Source organism: Salvelinus namaycush, chromosome 2 (assembly GCF_016432855.1).
Source record: "Salvelinus namaycush isolate Seneca chromosome 2, SaNama_1.0, whole genome shotgun sequence".
Taxonomy (NCBI): domain Eukaryota; kingdom Metazoa; phylum Chordata; class Actinopteri; order Salmoniformes; family Salmonidae; genus Salvelinus; species Salvelinus namaycush.
In genome coordinates, this window is record NC_052308.1 from 36,189,133 (window position 1) to 36,208,016 (window position 18,884).

General features: G+C 44.4%; 1 protein-coding gene across 2 annotated transcripts; it reads left to right on the top strand.

The window, feature by feature from the left end:
• The first annotated feature begins 7,446 nt into the window (after positions 1–7,446).
• LOC120062458 (TBC1 domain family member 20-like) lies at positions 7,447–18,802 on the top strand. Of its 2 annotated transcripts, none has more exons than XM_039012444.1 (8): positions 7,447–8,235; positions 10,087–10,272; positions 11,574–11,654; positions 12,216–12,402; positions 12,768–12,869; positions 13,005–13,146; positions 13,495–13,679; positions 17,141–18,802. In XM_039012444.1, exons 1-8 carry the CDS (start codon positions 8,178–8,180, stop codon positions 17,406–17,408), a joined length of 1,209 nt encoding a protein of 402 aa, XP_038868372.1. In that variant the 5' UTR covers positions 7,447–8,177; the 3' UTR covers positions 17,409–18,802. The 2 variants fall into 2 exon arrangements, with proteins under 2 accessions (XP_038868372.1, XP_038868382.1); XM_039012454.1 differs by having other exon boundaries at positions 7,449–8,235; positions 9,996–10,272.
• Positions 18,803–18,884: the final 82 nt, after the last annotated feature.

Here is an 18,884-nt window from a genome sequence, read left to right on the forward strand (position 1 = left end):
GGAGACATTTAACACTAAACAAAATGGAGCTTTCACCACGCAAGCACTCTGAAGTCACATATTCTCTGGAATTATTAGGTTAGGAGATGGCCAAAATGCCTCGTAACATGAATCCTCAATGGTCAAGGTGTCATATTGGATAATGTGTTTTTGTTGTATCTTGCACTGCTAATGAAAGTAACAAGAAATGTGCTCAGTATATGCTATTGGAGTTTGGTTACACTGTACGTAAATTAATAGGATTCAGTGGTCTTGTATTGCAAGTTATTTGTAAAAAGGGTTCTACCTTTGTAAAGGGGTTCTGATATTTGATGTCCCATTGTTCATAGTACACAATCTGAAAGGGATGTTATGTCAAAGACATCACTGTCAAAAGCTTGTAGCTGCTTAGAGAATTCTACAAAATGCCACATTGAACAAAGTCGGGTTGCTAATGGATACCCCAACAGTAGGGAGACTTCTGAAGAGGCTTAAGCATTAGGTACTCTTTAACATGACTTGCTAAACCATGACCGTGTTCAGGCTAGTGTTGGTAGTGAATGACAGGTTAGTCATGAAATACATTTACAGTTGAAGTCGGAAGTTTACATACACTTAGGTTGGAGTCAACCACTCCACACATTTCTTGTTAACTAACTATAGTTTTGGCAAGTCGGTTAGGACATCTACTTTGTGCATTACACAAGTAATTTTCCCAACTATTGTTTACAGCCAGATTATTTCACTGTATCACAAATCCAGTGGGTCAGAAGTCTACATACACTAAGTTGACTGCCTTTAAACAGCTTGGGAAATTCCAGAAAATGTCATGGCTTTAGAAGCTTCTGATAGGCTAATTGACATCATTTGAATCAATTGGAGGTGTACCTGTGGATGTATTTCAAGGCCTACCTTAAAACTCAGTGCCTCTTTGTTTGACATCATGGGGAAATCAAAACAATTCAGCCAAGACCTCAGGAAAAAAAAATGGTAGACCTCCAAGTCTGGTTCATACTTGGGAGCAATTTCCAAACGCCTGAAGGTACCACGTTCATCTGCACAAACAATAGTACGCAAGTATAAACACCATGTGACCATGCAGCCATCATACCCCTCAGGAAGGAGACGTGTTCTATCTCTTAGAGATGAACGTACTTTGGTGCGAAAAGTGCAAATCAATCCCAGAACAACAGCAAAGGACCTTGTGAAGATGCTGGAGGAAACCAGTACAAAATTATCTATATCCATAGTAAAACGAGTCCTATATCGACATAACCTGAAAGGCCGCTCAGCAAGGAAGAAGCCACTGCTCCAAAACCGCCATAAAAAAGCCAGACTACGGTTTGCAACTGCACATGGGGACAAGACAAGATTGTACTTTTTGGAGAAATGTCCTCTGGTCTGATGAAACAAAAATGGAACTATTTGGCAATAATGACCATCGTTATGTTCGGAAGAAAAATGGGGATGCTTGCAAGCGGAAGAACACCATCCCAACCGTGAAGCACGGGGGTGGCAGCATCATGTTGTGGGGGTGCTTTGCTACAGGAGGGACTGGTGCACTTCACAAAATAGATGGCATCATGAGGAGGGAAGTTATGTGGATATATTGAAGCAACATCTCAAGACATTAGTCAGGAAGTTAAAGCTTGATCGTAAATGGGTCTTCCAAATGGACAATGACCCCAAGCATACTTCCAAAGTTGTGGCAAAATGGCTTAAGGACAACAAAGTCAAGGTATTGGAGTGGCCATCACAAAGCCATGACCTCAATCCTATAGAAAATGTTTGGGCAGAACTGAAAAAGCGTGTGTGAGCAAGGAGGCCTACAAACCTGACTCAATTACACCAGCTCTGTCAGGAGGAATGGGCCAAAATTCACCTAACTTATTGTGGGAAGCTTGTGGAAGGCTACCTGAAACATTTGACCCAAGTTAAACAATTTATAGGCAATGCTACCAAATATTAATTGAGTGTATGTAAACTTCTGACCCACTGGGAATGTGATGAAAGAAATAAAAGCTGAAATAAATCATTCTCTCTACTATTATGACATTTCACATTCTTAAAATAAAGTGGTGATCCTAACTGACCTAAAACAGACAATTTTTACTAGGATTAAACGTCAGGAATTGTGAAAAACTGAGTTTAAATGTATTTGGCTAAGGTGTATGTCAACTTCTGACTTCAACTGTACATATGGTATTCATATAAATCATTGTCTGTATATATTGTGTTGCCTTACTAAAAAAAATGTATTTTGTTTTGTGTGAATAAATATGTTAAACTGGTATGGTATGTTTGTTCTGGAAAAGAGGGTTTTGAAATGACTTTTCACACGTTTACATTATCTTCATGCAACCACGTTTATTGTAGTACACATTTGTGTTGTAGCCCTGGACAAACATACCTCATTCAGCTCATTGAGGGCTTGTTGACAAGTTTAATCAGGTGTGCTTGTCAAGGGTTATAATAAAAAGGTGTACTGTTGGGGGTAATCGATGAGCAGGGTTGGGAAACACTACTATAGGATCTATTGAACAAAGCTCTAGTCTGTTGTGTAAAGCCTCATTTTAACACGGTTGTCTTTGTGGTGGTGACTGTCCCGGTCAACTGTAAGTGCTGTTATTGCGAAATGTAAATGTATTGGAGCAACAACGGCTCAGCCGCAAAGTGGTAGGCCACACAAGCTCATAAGTTCTAAATCGTGTACCGTGTAAAAATTGTCTGTCCTCGGTTGCAACACTCACTACTGAGTTACAAACTGCCTTTGGAAGCAATGTCAGCACAATAACTGTTCGTTGGGAGCTTCATGAAATGGGTTTCTATGGCCGAGCACTCAAGCTTAAGTTGACCATGTGCAATGCCAGGGGTTGGCTAGAATGGTGTAAAGCTCGCCGCAAATGGACTCTGGAGCAGTGGAAACGCGCTCTATGGAGTAATGAATCACACTTCACCATCTGACAGTCCAACGGACGAATCTGAGTTTGGCGGATGCCAGGAGAACAGTACCTGCCCGAATGCATAGTGCCATCAGTAAAGTTTGGTGGAGGAGGATAATGGTCTGGGGCTTTTTTTCATCGTTAGTTCCAGTGATGGAAAATCTTAAAACTACAGTATACAATGACCTTTTAGATGATTCTGTTCTTCCGACTTTGTGGAACAAAACAAGGTCGATACCCTGTGCACAAAACAAGGTCGATACAAAAATGGTTTGTTGAGAGCAGTGTGGAAGAACTTGACTGGCCTGCACAGAGCCCTGACCTCAACCCGATCTAACACCTTTGGGATGAATTGGAACGCCATCTCTGAGCCAGGCTTAATCGCCCAACATCGGTGTCTGACCTCACTAATGCTCTTGTGGCTGAATGGAAGCAAGTCCCCACAGCAATGTTCCAACATATAGTGGAAAGCCAGAAGAGTGGAGGCTTTATAGCAGCAAAGTTGGTACCAACTCCATATTATTACCAATGACTTTGTAATGAGATGTTCAACGAGCAGTTGTCCACATACTTTTGGTAATGTAGTGTAGGGCCGATAGGCCAGGAAGATAGGTCCGGCCGGCTGGCCAGGTAGGTGACCTACCTGTCTTACCGGACCTACCTATCTGACCGACCGGACCCAACTATCTGTCTGGCCGGACCTAGTTATCTGGCCGGTTGGCCGGACCTAGTTATCTGGCCGGACCTACCTATCTGGCTGGACCTACCTATCTGACTGGCAGGCCGACCGGACCCAACTATCTGTCTGGCCGGACCTAGCTATCTGGCCGGACCTAGTTATCTGGCCGGACCTACCTATCTGGCTCGACCTACCTATCTGACTGGCAGGCCGACCGGACCCAACTATCTGTCTGGCCGGACCTAGCTATCTGCGTAGGTAGGTTCGGCCGGCTGGCAAGACAGCTATCTGGCCAGCCGGCAGGCCGGACCGTGTTCTCTGCCCAGCCGTTTGGAATTAGCCAGGTCCGGCAGGCAAAATAGCTATCTTACCGGCCGGCCTGCCGAACCTAGCTATGTGGCTTACATTTCTGACCGGCTGGCCGACCGGAACTAGCTATCTGGCCGGCCGTCTGGACCTATATATGTGGCCGGCAGACACAATGCCACAGATGTCTCAAGTTTTGAGGGAGTGTGTAATTGCTGCAGTCAGCATGCCAATGTCCACCAGAGCTGTTGCCAGAGAATGACGTTTTAGAGAAATTGGCAATATGTCCAACCGGCCTCACAACCGCGGACCACGTGTTTGGTGTTGTGAGAGGCTGTTTGGTGCAGCCTCTGGAACTGCCGATCTGCGGCCAACAAGGCAGAGTTCATCTCAGCCTATGCTTCCCTCCAGTCCCTCGACTTCTTGGCACTGACGGAAACATGGATTACCACAGATAACACTGCTACTCCTACTGCTCTCTCCTCGTCTGCCCACGTGTTCTCGCACACCCCGAGAGCTTCTGGTCAGCGGGGTGGTGGCACTGGGATCCTCATCTTTCCCAAGTGGACATTCTCTCTTTCTCCCCTGACCCATCTGTCTATCGCCTCCTTTGAATTCCATGCTGTCAGTTACCAGCCCTTTCAAGCGTAACATCCTTATCATTTATCGCCCTCCAGGTTCCCTTGGAGAGTTCATCAATGAGCTTGACGCCTTGATAAGTTCCTTTCCTGAGGATGGCTCACCTCTCACAGTTCTGGGTGACTTTAACCTCCCCACGTCTACCTTTGACTCATTCCTCTCTGCCTCCTTCTTTCCACTCCTCTCCTCTTTTGACCTCACCCTCTCACCTTCCCCCCCTACTCACAAGGCAGGCAATACGCTTGACCTCATCTTTACTAGATGCTGTTCTTCCACTAATCTCATTGCAACTCCCCTCCAAGTCTCCGACCACTACCTTGTATCCTTTTCCCTCTCGCTCTCATCCAACACTTCCCACTCTGCCCCTACTCGGATGGTATCGCGCCGTCCCAACCTTCGCTCTCTCTCTCCCGCTACTCTCTCCTCTTCCATCCTATCATCTCTTCCCTCTGCTCAAACCTTCTCCAACCTATCTCCTGATTCTGCCTCCTCAACCCTCCTCTCCTCCCTTTCTGCATCCTTTGACTCTCTATGTCCCCTATCCTCCAGGCCGGCTCGGTCCTCCCCTCCTGCTCCGTGGCTCGACGACTCATTGCGAGCTCACAGAACAGGGCTCCGGGCAGCCGAGCGGAAATGGAGGAAAACTCGCCTCCCTGCGGACCTGGCATCCTTTCACTCCCTCCTCTCTACATTTTCCTCTTCTGTCTCTGCTGCTAAAGCCACTTTCTACCACTCTAAATTCCAAGCATCTGCCTCTAACCCTAGGAAGCTCTTTGCCACCTTCTCCTCCCTCCTGAATCCTCCTCCCCCTCCCCCCCCTCCTCCCTCTCTGCGGATGACTTCGTCAACCATTTTGAAAAGAAGGTCGACGACATCCGATCCTCGTTTGCTAAGTCAAACGACACCGCTGGTTCTGCTCACACTGCCCTACCCTGTGCTTTGACCTCTTTCTCCCCTCTCTCTCCAGATGAAATCTCGCGTCTTGACGGCCGGCCGCCCAACAACCTGCCCGCTTGACCCTATCCCCTCCTCTCTTTTCCAGACCATTTCCGGAGACCTTCTCCCTTACCTCACCTCGCTCATCAACTCATCCTTGACCGCTGGCTACGTCCCTTTCGTCTTCAAGAGAGCGAGAGTTGCACCCCTTCTGAAAAAACCTACACTCGATCCCTCCGATGTCAACAACTACAGACCAGTATCCCTTCTTTCTTTTCTCTCCAAAACTCTTGAACGTGCCGTCCTTGGCCAGCTCTCCTGCTATCTCTCTCAGAATGACCTTCTTGATCCTAATCAGTCAGGTTTCAAGACTAGTCATTCAACTGAGACTGCTCTTCTCTGTCACGGAGGCGCTCCGCACTGCTAAAGCTAACTCTCTCTCCTCTGCTCTCATCCTTCTAGACCTATCGGCTGCCTTTGATACTGTGAACCATCAGATCCTCCTCTCCACCCTCTCCGAGTTGGGCATCTCCGGCGCGGCCCACGCTTGGATTGCGTCCTACCTGACAGGTCGCTCCTACCAGGTGGCGTGGCGAGAATCTGTCTCCGCACCACGTGCTCTCACCACTGGTGTCCCCCAGGGCTCTGTTCTAGGCCCTCTCCTATTCTCGCTATACACCAAGTCACTTGGCTCTGTCATATCCTCACATGGTCTCTCCTATCATTGCTATGCAGACGACACACAATTAATCTTCTCCTTTCCCCCTTCTGATAACCAGGTGGCGAATCGCATCTCTGCATGTCTGGCAGACATATCAGTGTGGATGACGGATCACCACCTCAAGCTGAACCTCGGCAAGACGGAGCTGCTCTTCCTCCCGGGGAAGGACTGCCCATTCCATGATCTCGCCATCACGGTTGACAACTCCATTGTGTCCTCCTCCCAGAGTGCTAAGAACCTTGGCGTGATCCTGGACAACACCCTGTCGTTCTCAACTAACATCAAGGCGGTGACCCGTTCCTGTAGGTTCATGCTCTACAACATTCACAGAGTACGACCCTGCCTCACACAGGAAGCGGCGCAGGTCCTAATCCAGGCACTTGTCATCTCCCGTCTGGATTACTGCAACTCGCTGTTGGCTGGGCTCCCTGCCTGTGCCATTAAACCCCTACAACTCATCCAGAACGCCGCAGCCCGTCTGGTGTTCAACCTTCCCAAGTTCTCTCACGTCACCCCGCTCCTCCGCTCTCTCCACTGGCTTCCAGTTGAAGCTCGCATCCGCTACAAGACCATGGTGCTTGCCTACGGAGCTGTGAGGGGAACGGCACCTCCGTACCTTCAGGCTCTGATCAGGCCCTACACCCAAACAAGGGCACTGCGTTCATCCACCTCTGGCCTGCTCGCCTCCCTACCTCTGAGGAAGTACAGTTCCCGCTCAGCCCAGTCAAAACTGTTCGCTGCTCTGGCACCCCAATGGTGGAACAAACTCCCTCACGACGCCAGGTCAGCGGAGTCAATCACCACCTTCCGGAGACACCTGAAACCCCACCTCTTTAAGGAATACCTAGGATAGGATAAAGTAATCCTTCTAACCCCCCCCCCCTCCCCCTCCTCCTCCCCCCCCCTCCCCCTCCTCCTCCCCCTCCTCCTCCCCCCCCTCCCCCTCCTCCCCCTCCCCCTCCTCCTCCCCCCCCCCTCCCCCTCCTCCTCCCCCCCCTCCCCCTCCTCCTCCCCCCCCCTCCCCCTCCTCCTCCTCCTTAAAAGATTTAGATGCACTATTGTAAAGTGGTTGTTCCACTGGATATCATAAGGTGAATGCACCAATTTGTAAGTCGCTCTGTAAGTCGCGACCAAAAACGGTCGTCTTGCTATGTTTGCTTCCGTTTGGTTCTTAAACGCTAAACCATAGACAGTACTCTGTAGGTAAACGGTTTCCGTAATGAATATGCCCCTGCTCGACAGCAATCAGCGCGGGCACCTTCACCAAATCATCGAATCACAGAGTTTCTAAACCCAGAGGCGCAACATTACAAGACTTCCGGGAATGCTGGCTAAACAGACGAGACGGGAACAATTATTATTTAGTTTTTAATTTTCTCTAAATCTAAAGGCACAACTTAGATTCGAGCCAATGTTTTAAGTAGTCGAACATGGTATTACCCCAACCTTGTGAAAGTAACAAACGGACACGTTTTCATTTTCGTCAAAAATTACTTGATATCGAAAGATTTCCGTTGATTTGACGGCCTGCACATGCGGAGTTCGGTGCTAGACGACCGTTAGTCCCGATTACATGTTGATACGCATGAGCCTTGCTATCCAACGTCGCCATGACATCGCCTACAAGTGTGATCGGGGAATTCTATTGGAGAAGCAGTTTTAGCCTATCTTCATACTGTACCGTCTTTGATCAAATTAATTGTCCGGCAAAAGCATAACGTAGCTAGCTAAAATGTATCTCTCTAAATTATTACGTTGTTAATTATGTGAGTAATCAAATGTTTGTAATTGGCTATACTTTGCGATAAAATAACCAATAGCTGAATGACGTCGATAACTGATCTATTTAGCTAGCTAGGCTAGCTTGGTATTGGTAACATTTGTCATGTACAGCTAATCAGTTTGTTGGAGAAAGAAAATGATATCTATCCAATAGTATAATCTACGATGACGAGAAGATTGTAGTGTGGAAACCATGAAAAGATCTAGAAGTGTTGGTGCGTCTTCACCTTTGAATGGGATTGGGAAACAAGGTAACGTTATTCTAACGTCATGGACATTCATTGTTTTTTCGTTTAGCTAGCTAGTTAACGTTAGCTAGCTGTTAGCTAGTTACCCAATTAGTTGAGAGGATGTGACGAATGTGTCTGGCTAGCTAACTAGTTGTCATGTCATGACGCATGTTTGCAAACTTGTTTTAACTAGATTAGCTAGCTAATGTTTACGTTAACAGCTGGAAAACGAAATGCATTAACGTTAGCTAACAACACACCATTGACTGGTAGTTACCCAGGCATTATTTGACATGGTCTCCTTAAATCTTTAACCAATCACCGGAACAGTACTAGGAACGTATAAGAGAACGGGGTTATACTACAGGCTTCCTTAAAATACATAGCTAAATTAACTGTAATAAATATTTAATACTCCTGAGAGCACACAAGTATTGCCAGTTTGTGTGGCACAGTGACATCAATATCCAGCAAAGGCACAGTGCAGGGGGACTGTCAAAAGGTCATGAATTGAGCTAGCCAGGTACTAACGTTACATTACATGATGGTTGTAACTCCCCAACCCAGTGGTTAATTTACTGAAGTACTCCCTCACACTTCAGTCAGCTGGGTGTTTGCAGTTCAGTTTTGTCAGGTATGTACTTGCTTGTCTGATGCAGTGTTTCCTAAACAAAATGTTTTATTTTATTTTAAGAACTCAGTACGGCTTTCAACTTATTCTTGAAAGTTTTAATAGTAGAATGCACAAGGTGCAATTTTGAAATTGGGTAGTGCATCATCAGTTTTCCTCTTGTCATGTTAGTCAATGCCAGTGGTGGAAAAAGTACCCAATTATCAAGTGAAAGTCACCCAGAAAAATAATACTTTAGTAAAAGTCAAAAAGTATTTGGTTTTAAAAATCTACTTGAGTATCAAAAGTAAAAGTATAAATAATTTCAAATTCCTGATATTAAGCAAACCACACCACCATTTTCTTGTTTTTATATATCTTTTTTTACAGATAGCCAGGGGCTATCTCCAACACTCAGACATAATTAAGCATTTGTGTTTAGTGAGTGTCTTATATATGTTATAATAAGCACATCAGACCGATTTTTTTTTTTACAGATAGCCAGGGGCACACTACAACACGCAGCCATGATTTACAAACAAAGCATTTGTGTTTAGTGGGTCCTACAGATCAGAGGCAGTAGACATGACCAGGGATGTTGTCTTGATAAGTGAGTGAATTGGACCTATTCCTGTCCTGCTAAGCATTGAAAATGTAACTAGTACTTTTGGGTGTCAGGGAAAATGTATGGAGTAAAAAGCACATACTTTTTCTCCACTACATTCCTAAAGAAAAAGAAAAAGCTGTCAAATGTACAGATAGCTAAAGAAACTACTTAAGTAGTACTTTATTTTTACTTAAGTACTTTACACCACTGGTCATTGCATACCTTAGAGAGCTATTTATAACTTGTCAGAAATGTCCAGATCAACTAGCCCATGTCAGCTAATGTTTTTTAGCCTATACATTTTGTTGTAATGTTTGAGTCACTCAAATATCACATAAATAAACAATAAATATGACTGTGTAGAATTGCACGAAAATTAGCTTTTAACCTACAAAATGTTCTCTACGTCAACAAGAGGGTTGTGAACAGTGCTTGTGCCTATAGAAATAGACGTGGCGTGGGGGGGGTTCGGGATGTTCCCCAATGCTGGAAGGGGGGCCTGAGTAAAAAAGTTTGGGAACCCCAGGTCTGATGGATACCTTGCCTGTCTGCTTCTGAGTTTAGCTATCTCAGGAGGATGTTCTGGCTAATGGCCACTGTGCTACTGTAACTGCTGTGAGTTGAGACCTCACCTGAACCGTTGTCATGTGGTAAGATGGGGACTCCCGGAGGAAGAGGAAGTTGGCGGAGATCTCTCAGGCCCTGAACGTGACGCCAGTTGACGTGGCAGTGCTGAGGAGGATGGCCATCAGCGAGGGGGGGCTGCTCACTGATGAGATCCGCTGTAAAGTGTGGCCACGGCTGCTCAACGTGCCCACCGACATCCTGCCTGAGAAACCAGGTGAGCTGCCTGGTCATTGACAGACCAGGGATGCCACTAAGGCTAAAAAGGGTAATAGTCCTGTATCAAGCGTAGGGGCATGTATTGGGGTCTGAGCTTAATTGACAGCAGATTTTGTCACTTGAGTTAGTCATTGCTGAACCTGATAGTTTCATAAATTACAGAAGAGTCCACATCCCCACTGCAATTGCCTATATATCTTCCATGCGCCCAACAACAGTTGGTGGTTAACAGTAGTAATGCACCGATATGACATTTTTGGCCAATACAGATATCCAATATTTTCCTTGCCAAAAAAAACAATACCGATATTTCGGATTTTTAGTGTTCTTTTAAGCATTCTTTCACAGTTAAATAGTTAACACACACACATGGATGCAGCGGTCTAAGGCACTGTATCTCTGTGCAAGAGGCTCCACTACAGTCCCTGGTTCGAATCCAGGCTGTATCACATCCGGCTGTGATTGGGAGTCCCATAGGGCGGTGCACAATTGGCCCAGCGTTATTCGGGTTTGGCCGGGGTAGACCGTCATTGTAAATAAGAATTTGTTCTTAACTGACTTGCCTAAATAGGGTACACACACACACCACACCGACCAAAAAGTTATTTTGTTGGCATTTACATATGTCCCCATTACCAGTAAAACGTAATCAAATCCTATTTCTTTCACTTGCTGTGCTGTTTCGTTGTTCAGTCGTTTCATTCTCAACCAGGATTTCTATGGAACGCCGTTTGGGTCTTTTCGTGTCTTAACATATACTATTTAACACGATTTGACGTGTCAAAACACTATTTGACGTGTCGATTAAGCTTGTTGACCAATCAGGACCTGAATATGACTGCACGTCATATAATAATTTAACGCGTTGGTACATTTTTTCCGTAGTTATTACACATTTACGTCATGTACCACTCGCTCTTATTTCATAACAATTCATTGTTGTATGCTATGATGCTGGTAAAGTCGTCTCGTGCACCTACAGTGCTGGTCATTAAAAAAAAATCTTGCTGAAATTGTCTTACTCTTTCAAATGACTGTTCGACTTTGTGGGCTAAGTTAGGAATGCTGTGTTGCACGTTTAGCTCCAAATTTTACGTGGCGTCATTACGTCATGTACCTACGTTTATATAGGTATGTACGTCAGCTTTGACATCGGTTTTGCACATCGGTGTTAAACTAAACATCGGCCGATACCGATGTTGGCATTTTTAGCTAATATCGGGCCGATTCTGATATGTTCACCCGATCTATCGTGCATCCCTAGTTAAGTGTGACCTGATCTCTCTCTCTCTTCTCCAGAGGAAGTAGAGCGGGAGAATAATAAGGACTATAACCAGGTGCTGTTGGATGTCCAGCGTTCCCTGCGAAGATTCCCTCCTGGTGAGTGACACAGGTCTTAGAATAGCACTAAATCATGTGAGGCAGTGGTGTGGTTTGTCATCATTGTCTGATCTGCCTGCTTCCCGCTTGAATTTGACTTGTGTGATGTAGGCCTACAGACTACGCAACCCTGTCAGTTTGTATTTGTTTCTTTTGGAGAGTGTCCTAGATGTCTGTATGTTACTGCTTTTATTTATTAAAGTAGCAGAAAGTCCCAAAATGGAGAAAGCATAATCTGATTACTGGGTGCTTTGGAATTCATTGGAATTCTGCCATGCTTGTGTTTCACTGGCCAAGAGTTCAGGACAACCTTTTTGCATGTGAAAGTTTGGTCATTGTGTCAGGAAGGGTGTGACCGTCTTCTTTTCCAGTTGTATACTACAGAAGCCTAATTTAGGAGCTGCCTGCATAACTCAAGTCTCCTGTTGACATCAGTGCATAAGATACACAAAGGCCAAGTTATACATGCTTTTCCCTAGTTAGGATTTGGCCCATAATGAGGAAATCAGCTGGGCCTTTTGACTTGTGACCTTTTGACTTTTGACTCATCTCCCTGTGTAGGCATGCCAGACGAGCAGCGTGAGGGCCTCCAGGAGGAGCTGATTGACATCATCCTGCGGGTGCTGGGAAGGAACACTCAGCTGCACTACTACCAGGGCTACCATGACATCGTGGTCACCTTCCTGCTGGTGCTGGGTGAGCGGCTTGCTACCGCTCTGGTGGAGAAACTCTCCACGCACCACCTCAGGTGGGTCTCTGTCTCTCTAGGTGCTCCCCTCCCATAGGAGCTTGGCTTTCAAAGGGGTTTTAAGTAGACAGGAAGCCATGTAGAAAAGAGAACGTAGCCAGTTACAATACAAGATCAGCACATCCTGTTACTTTCAGCATTTTATACTGTGTGCAGGTTTAAATAATTGTAAACTGCGCACAGTTGGCTAGATGAGTCATCCTATACAGTTGCTGGTGGAGACGAGGCAAGTCTCGAAGCATTTAATTTAACAATACGCAGTGCTACTTTCTATTTTTATGATTTGACAGACTGTCTTGTTGATTATCTGATTCTGGTTCAGTTTGTCAAGTGTCCAGTTTGTCTCTTCTGTTCCTTTACTGCAGGGACTTTATGGACCCCACCATGGACAACACTAAACACATCCTTAACTATCTGATGCCAATCATCGAGAGGGTCAATCCAGAGGTGCATGACTTCATGCAGCAGTAAGCATCTTTTCTCTTGTTCTGTTAGTACAATCAGTAATTTGTTCAATTAACTAATGAGCACAACTAATGTAGCTATAATACCAATAATTTGACGTATTGCTAAATGGGTGTCACTACGTTTTGTGTCCTCAGGGCGGAGGTGGGCACCATCTTTGCCCTTAGCTGGCTCATCACCTGGTTTGGCCATGTCCTGTCAGATTTCCGACACGTCGTGCGGTTGTATGACTTCTTCCTGGCCTGCCATCCCCTGATGCCAATCTACTTTGCTGCTGTGGTGAGTGTTCTTTTTGGGACTAAAGTAGAGCATTTTTCTAAGTGTCTCCAAACATAACCCTCTTTTTCCTTTTGTCAGTTGACATGGATCTGATATTTAGAAATGGCCTTTAGCCATCCTTAGAGTTCAAATGTGCCTCACAACTAGTGTTTTATAAAAATAAAAAAACATGTTTTTTTTCCAGCAGCAAAGAGCTTAGCTGACCACGTATGCTGTGTTCTTTTCTTCGGACAATGTCTTCTAAGTTGCCGTAGAAGTTTGATAACATTTTATTGAATTCAATAGATGTTGTTAACTGCTTGTTGTACTGTGGGTGTGTGCACGCCGTTTGGTCGGTGTCTGTTCCAGATTGTGCAGTACCGGGAGGATGAGGTGTTGGACTGTGAGTGTGACATGGCATCGGTGCACCACCTCCTGTCCCAGATCCCCCAGGACCTGCCCTACGAGACGCTCATCAGCCGCGCAGGAGACCTCTTTGTCCAGTTCCCCCCCTCCGAGCTGGCCAGGGAGGCTGCCCAGCAGTACAGTCAACAGTAAGCCTGCCTCCTTTCTCGCTTGTCTCTGTCACGTAGTCTCTCCCATGGATTCTCTCTCGCCCGCCCCCACTAGATCCTCTACCTCCTCCTACATCTCCTTTCCACAAGCCTCTTTTCCTTTTTCTGTCTTTCCCCCTTTCTTTTTCTCTCTTTCTTTCCCTCCTCTTTTTACCTGCTGTTGCGAGTCGAATTCCCTCATTAACACTGAGATGAGAGAGTGTAATCTGACAGAATAACCTTCATCTCCCCTAACAGGTGAACTGTGCGCTAATAACCTGACACTGAGCTAATTCTGTCTACTCCTTCACACTAGCCTGTACGACTATTATCATGTACTTATTTCCAGCGTATTTAAACAATAACACAGGAATTTGAACATGTACATGTGTCTTTCTATAAATAATGGGGCCAATGTGTGACATTGGGATAAACATTTCTATATAGTTTGAAACTAAACTAAAATACATTTTATGCAGTTCCAAATGTGTACTTTGAGGAATAAATGTGAATATATGCAAATTGGCCCATAACTCCAGCTATACAACAACATAGGTCTAGGACTATACATCCTTTAAGCCGGGTTCATTTATATAATTGTACATATAGGGCCTAATATAGAACCCTCCCTCCCCCAAAAGCATGCAAAAAGTAGGCCATAACCACTTTAGAAATAATGAATTCTTTAGGCCTTGCTTAGGCATTGATATTCAATTATTCCGTTCTAAAATATGAGAATAATGTGGACATTGCATGACTACATAGATTGGAGTAAGACTGGCGACTTTTCTGTTTCCTGTGTGGCAGACGCAGGCACACATAAAGCCATGTGTAGCATTAATCTCACCATTTGAATCTCACCATCCCTCTTTTTATAAAGAGAAAGCCACCAAAAACCAGGTTGCTTTTTTTTAATGGAAGGATTTGTATGGAAAGCCAAGTTGAAGCCAACATTAGATGTTGTTGTCCTCATAATAACCGCACATGGTTTTACCTCAACAGAGTAGAGTAACACCCTTCAATTAAAGTAGCGGGAAACAAACAAAAGTGGCCACATCTCTCACAAAAACGGATAAAAATGAAATCACAGATAATTATAAGGGAGCATGAGAATTTATCAATTGACTACAATAATTACAAGGACTTTTCAACCACCACATGTTTAAGGTAGGCCTATACCAGTACTTGAATTTCTGAGCTCCAACTTCAAGTAGGCTCCTTGTATTGTTTAACATTGCAGGTGTAACATGGAAGCCAAAATGTATTTATCATGTTGTTTAATTGTAAACCAGAAAGGAAAACGCTGCACACTGCTGCTCATGCTCCCAGGTGATATTTATCTAGAACAACGTTTCAACCCTTAGGTCTTCATCAGGCGTTGTTGTAGATAAATATCACTTGGGAGCATAAGCAGCAGTGTGCAGCGTTTTCCTTTCTGGTTTCCATGAGTTTGCCTACAACTCCAGCACCTGCGGAAACTACCTGGATGTGCTTATGTTCTTCAGCTTTTGTTCATGTTATTTCATTACCAGATCATATTGTCAAATAAGCCCACTAGGCTATGTCATTTGTTGCCATATATATCCAGAATAATTATTAGGAATAGCGTTGGGTGTTGCGCAATAGTCTATCCTACACAATTGCGCACACAGACTGTGTCCAATCATGAACTCGTTACCGTGACGCGTTCTCTGTTTAAATCTAACGAGATCCTGCTGTAAATCAAATCGACGACAACCGGTGATCAACAACAATTCACTCGGGATATTCGATCCAACGTGGATCCAGGCACAACTGTCTTCACCAGCGTAACGAATGAGAGACAAATATTCTTGACATTCCTTGCGAACACTTGGGCTGTTTTAATCGCATGCGCTATCACAACAGCTTTTTGTCACTTGACTATCATTCTGAAAATTCCTTCCTGGATCAGATGATGTGTGAAAATATCGCTGCGTAATTAAACAGCTCGACACCAAATACGCATCCAACAAGTATTATGCATAATTATTGAAGAACCACGGTGTTGATTTAGGTTTTAAGTATAAAGGTAAGGTGACTCGGTTAGAAGCATTAGTTTTTTGCAATCGTATACATTATTTTGGATTTGTGTGCCCATAAAAACTGTTTTCACGCCGTAACATAAGGAGACACAAAATGTTACACTGCGGCGTGGTAGGAAGGCCCGGAAAATCGTTAAGACTCCAACCACCCACCGCCATAGACTATTCTCTCTGCTTCCGTATGGCAAAAGGTACTGGTGAATCAAGTCTGGCAACAACAGGCTCTTGAACAGCTTATACAAGCATTAATATTGATAAATAGCTACATGGACTAATTCATTTAACTTTGTATTTTTATTTGTGCACTGTCTCTGTGCACACTCACGGGGCCCTACACACTTCCACACACACTTCATCTGTTCACTCACACTTAATATGCACAATTTAATTTCTACTGACCCTACACACATGCACACTCACTCGCATACAAACTGCTGCTACTCTGTTTATCATATATCCTGTTGTCTAGTCACCTTACCCCTATACATATCTGCCTCCATCACTCCAGTGTCCCTACACATTGTAAATATGATATTGAAACTGACCCTGTATATAGTATGCTTGCTTACTTATTGTGCTCTTCATATTTCTTGTTTTTCCCCCCTAGTATTACATTGTTATTGATTATTGCATTGTTGGGTTTTGAGTTTGAAAGAAAGGTATTTCACTGTACTTATGCATGTGACATTAACTTGAAATGGAAAATTCTGAGATCTCCATACAAAAAAATCAAGTTCAATGTCTAATTTAACTGTTTCATGCATAATATATTATATAACGACAACTTACATTGCCATAAATGCAAGGACCGACAAGTTATGTTTTATGTCATACAATTTTGGAGAAATCCGTCAACACAAACCATGAGAAAGGGTTAAAACAGGTTTTAAATCAACTCTTGAATTTAGTTGAATATAGCTATGTTCCCCCCTTATATCTTAATATAAAGACATGAAAAAAAATTGGCAGATTATTATCAATTACTTCTCAACAGCTGTAACAAGTTGTCCAGCTTAGGAAATCCTCACGGGTATCCTAGTTTATAGGAAATACACACATACCCCAAGCGAAGGTTCTGTATATTTAGGAAAATACATGTCCTTCCTTCTGATGTTTGTTCTCCTAAGCTATACCACTAGTATGGGAGACCAATAGAACTAGTTTGTACTCGAACTCGTTTGTACACGGTTAGCCCCAAACAGCCATGAAATCATGCAAATTCCTCTGCGCTGTCCCAGCAGTAGCTGCCTGGTGTTAATAACATTGTCCTCTGTCTCCTCCTTCATATTAGCCTGTAGGTCTGTTATCATGTACTTATCAGCATATTAAGCAATGACTCTTGAATTTGAACATGGCTGTAGCCGCCTGGTGTTAATAACATCGCCATCTGTCTCTCAGGATGGCGCCCTCCACCTTTAAAGACTTTGATCTAACCCCGGAGCAGCAGAGGCCGGACACGGTGCTGCGGAGGCGGCGGAGAGAGAAGCAAGCGCTGAAGGGAGCTGCTTCAGGTGCTATGGTGGCGACCGCCCAACCCACCGCGGCTCGGCGCTTCGTCCGACTGGCCGTCATGGGGCTCACTGTGGCCCTGGGGGCAGCCGCCCTAACCCTGGTCAACACGGCCCTAGAGTGGGTGCCCAAACTGGACCTACACCTCTTCCCCTGAGAGAGAGAGAGAAGGGGACTTGTAGGCGAGCGAAGGGGACTTGTAGGCGAGCGAAGGGGACTTGTAGGCGAGCGAAGGGGACTTGTAGGCGAGTGAAGGGGGCTGACGGCCATTATAGCAGAAGACATCCACGGGAAGGAGAGAGAATAGAGATCTTTGTAAAGAGAATATGGAGTTCTTTTCCACATTTTAATATGAAGGACGTGAATGGGACAGAGACTTGACTGTCGACGTTGTATTTAATTTATATTTGTTAATAAAATAACCGAATGGTGATAAATGTTGTGCTGAGAGAGATTAAACTATTAGCAGTGATGGCAAGCGACAACTTGTAGCAAAGACAGGTTTCCTAGGTTGAAGAGTTGTCACCGGGGTCGAAACTGCTGCCAATGAAGAGCGTGTGTAAGAGTGTGGATGTGTCTGAAATGGCTCCCTATGTAGTGCACTGTATAGGGAATAGGGTTTCATTTTAGACAGTCTGCGATCAGGTTCAGGGGTGAGTTAAATGTCCCTCTGAACCTCACATGGGCCATGTTGGCACAAGGACAGAGATCCCGCTAGCCCGCCACTGGCATGGTACCCCCCCCCCCCCCGGCAGATCATCAAGTTGAATCCTCTGCCTTCAACACATCATGTCCCGCTTCCTTTCATTCTGTACCGAGACCAAATACACATGTCTTAGTCCCGTCTTTGTATGTATAGCACTTAATTTTCTAAAGCATCATTATTATTGTTAAGTAAGTTATAGGAAATATACATTTTGTACAAACACACCCATGTTTAACATATCAAATTAAAGGAATCCATTTGGGTCTTCTGACCTTATGGATGACAATTTGCAATAGTTACTTTCCACAGCATGCCTAGGTTAGGTTTGGAATAGGTTAGCTTTGTGATCTGTGACAAAGCACCGATAGCACTCCCAGACATCCCATGAGCCTTGGCTTGATCCCATGCTTTTATTGCACAATAATGATGTCCTATTACATTGTTTGCACACCCTATCCTCACATTTCAACCAAACTCACCAAATGGCCTGGTCGTAGAAATGACAAGGTTTTTTTCACATTTAATTTTAAGAAATGTTGCTTGAGCTTATTGACTACAGTTGACATGATTTGAATGTGTCGCATTGGACCTACTAAAATTTGTTCAACAGAGATACATGAGTAGAATCATGTGTAGTCGACTCGATTGTGACACGCAGATACTCAGCGGTGCCTATTGACTCCCATCAGTGTTAGCCATGGATGGTTTTCATTGCACTGAAATAGCCTCATTCTGTATCATTGCAATGGTTTTTATCAGCCTTTTATGTTGAATTGTTATATTTGTCATGAGAATAAAAAATATATTAAAAAAAGATCAATGCAAACTGCATAGGTTGAGTGGACATATTTGTTTAGTTCCTATGTATTTATCGCTACATATAGAGTATTTCTTTAAGGTGAATGCAGTAGTGAAAAAATTAAGGAA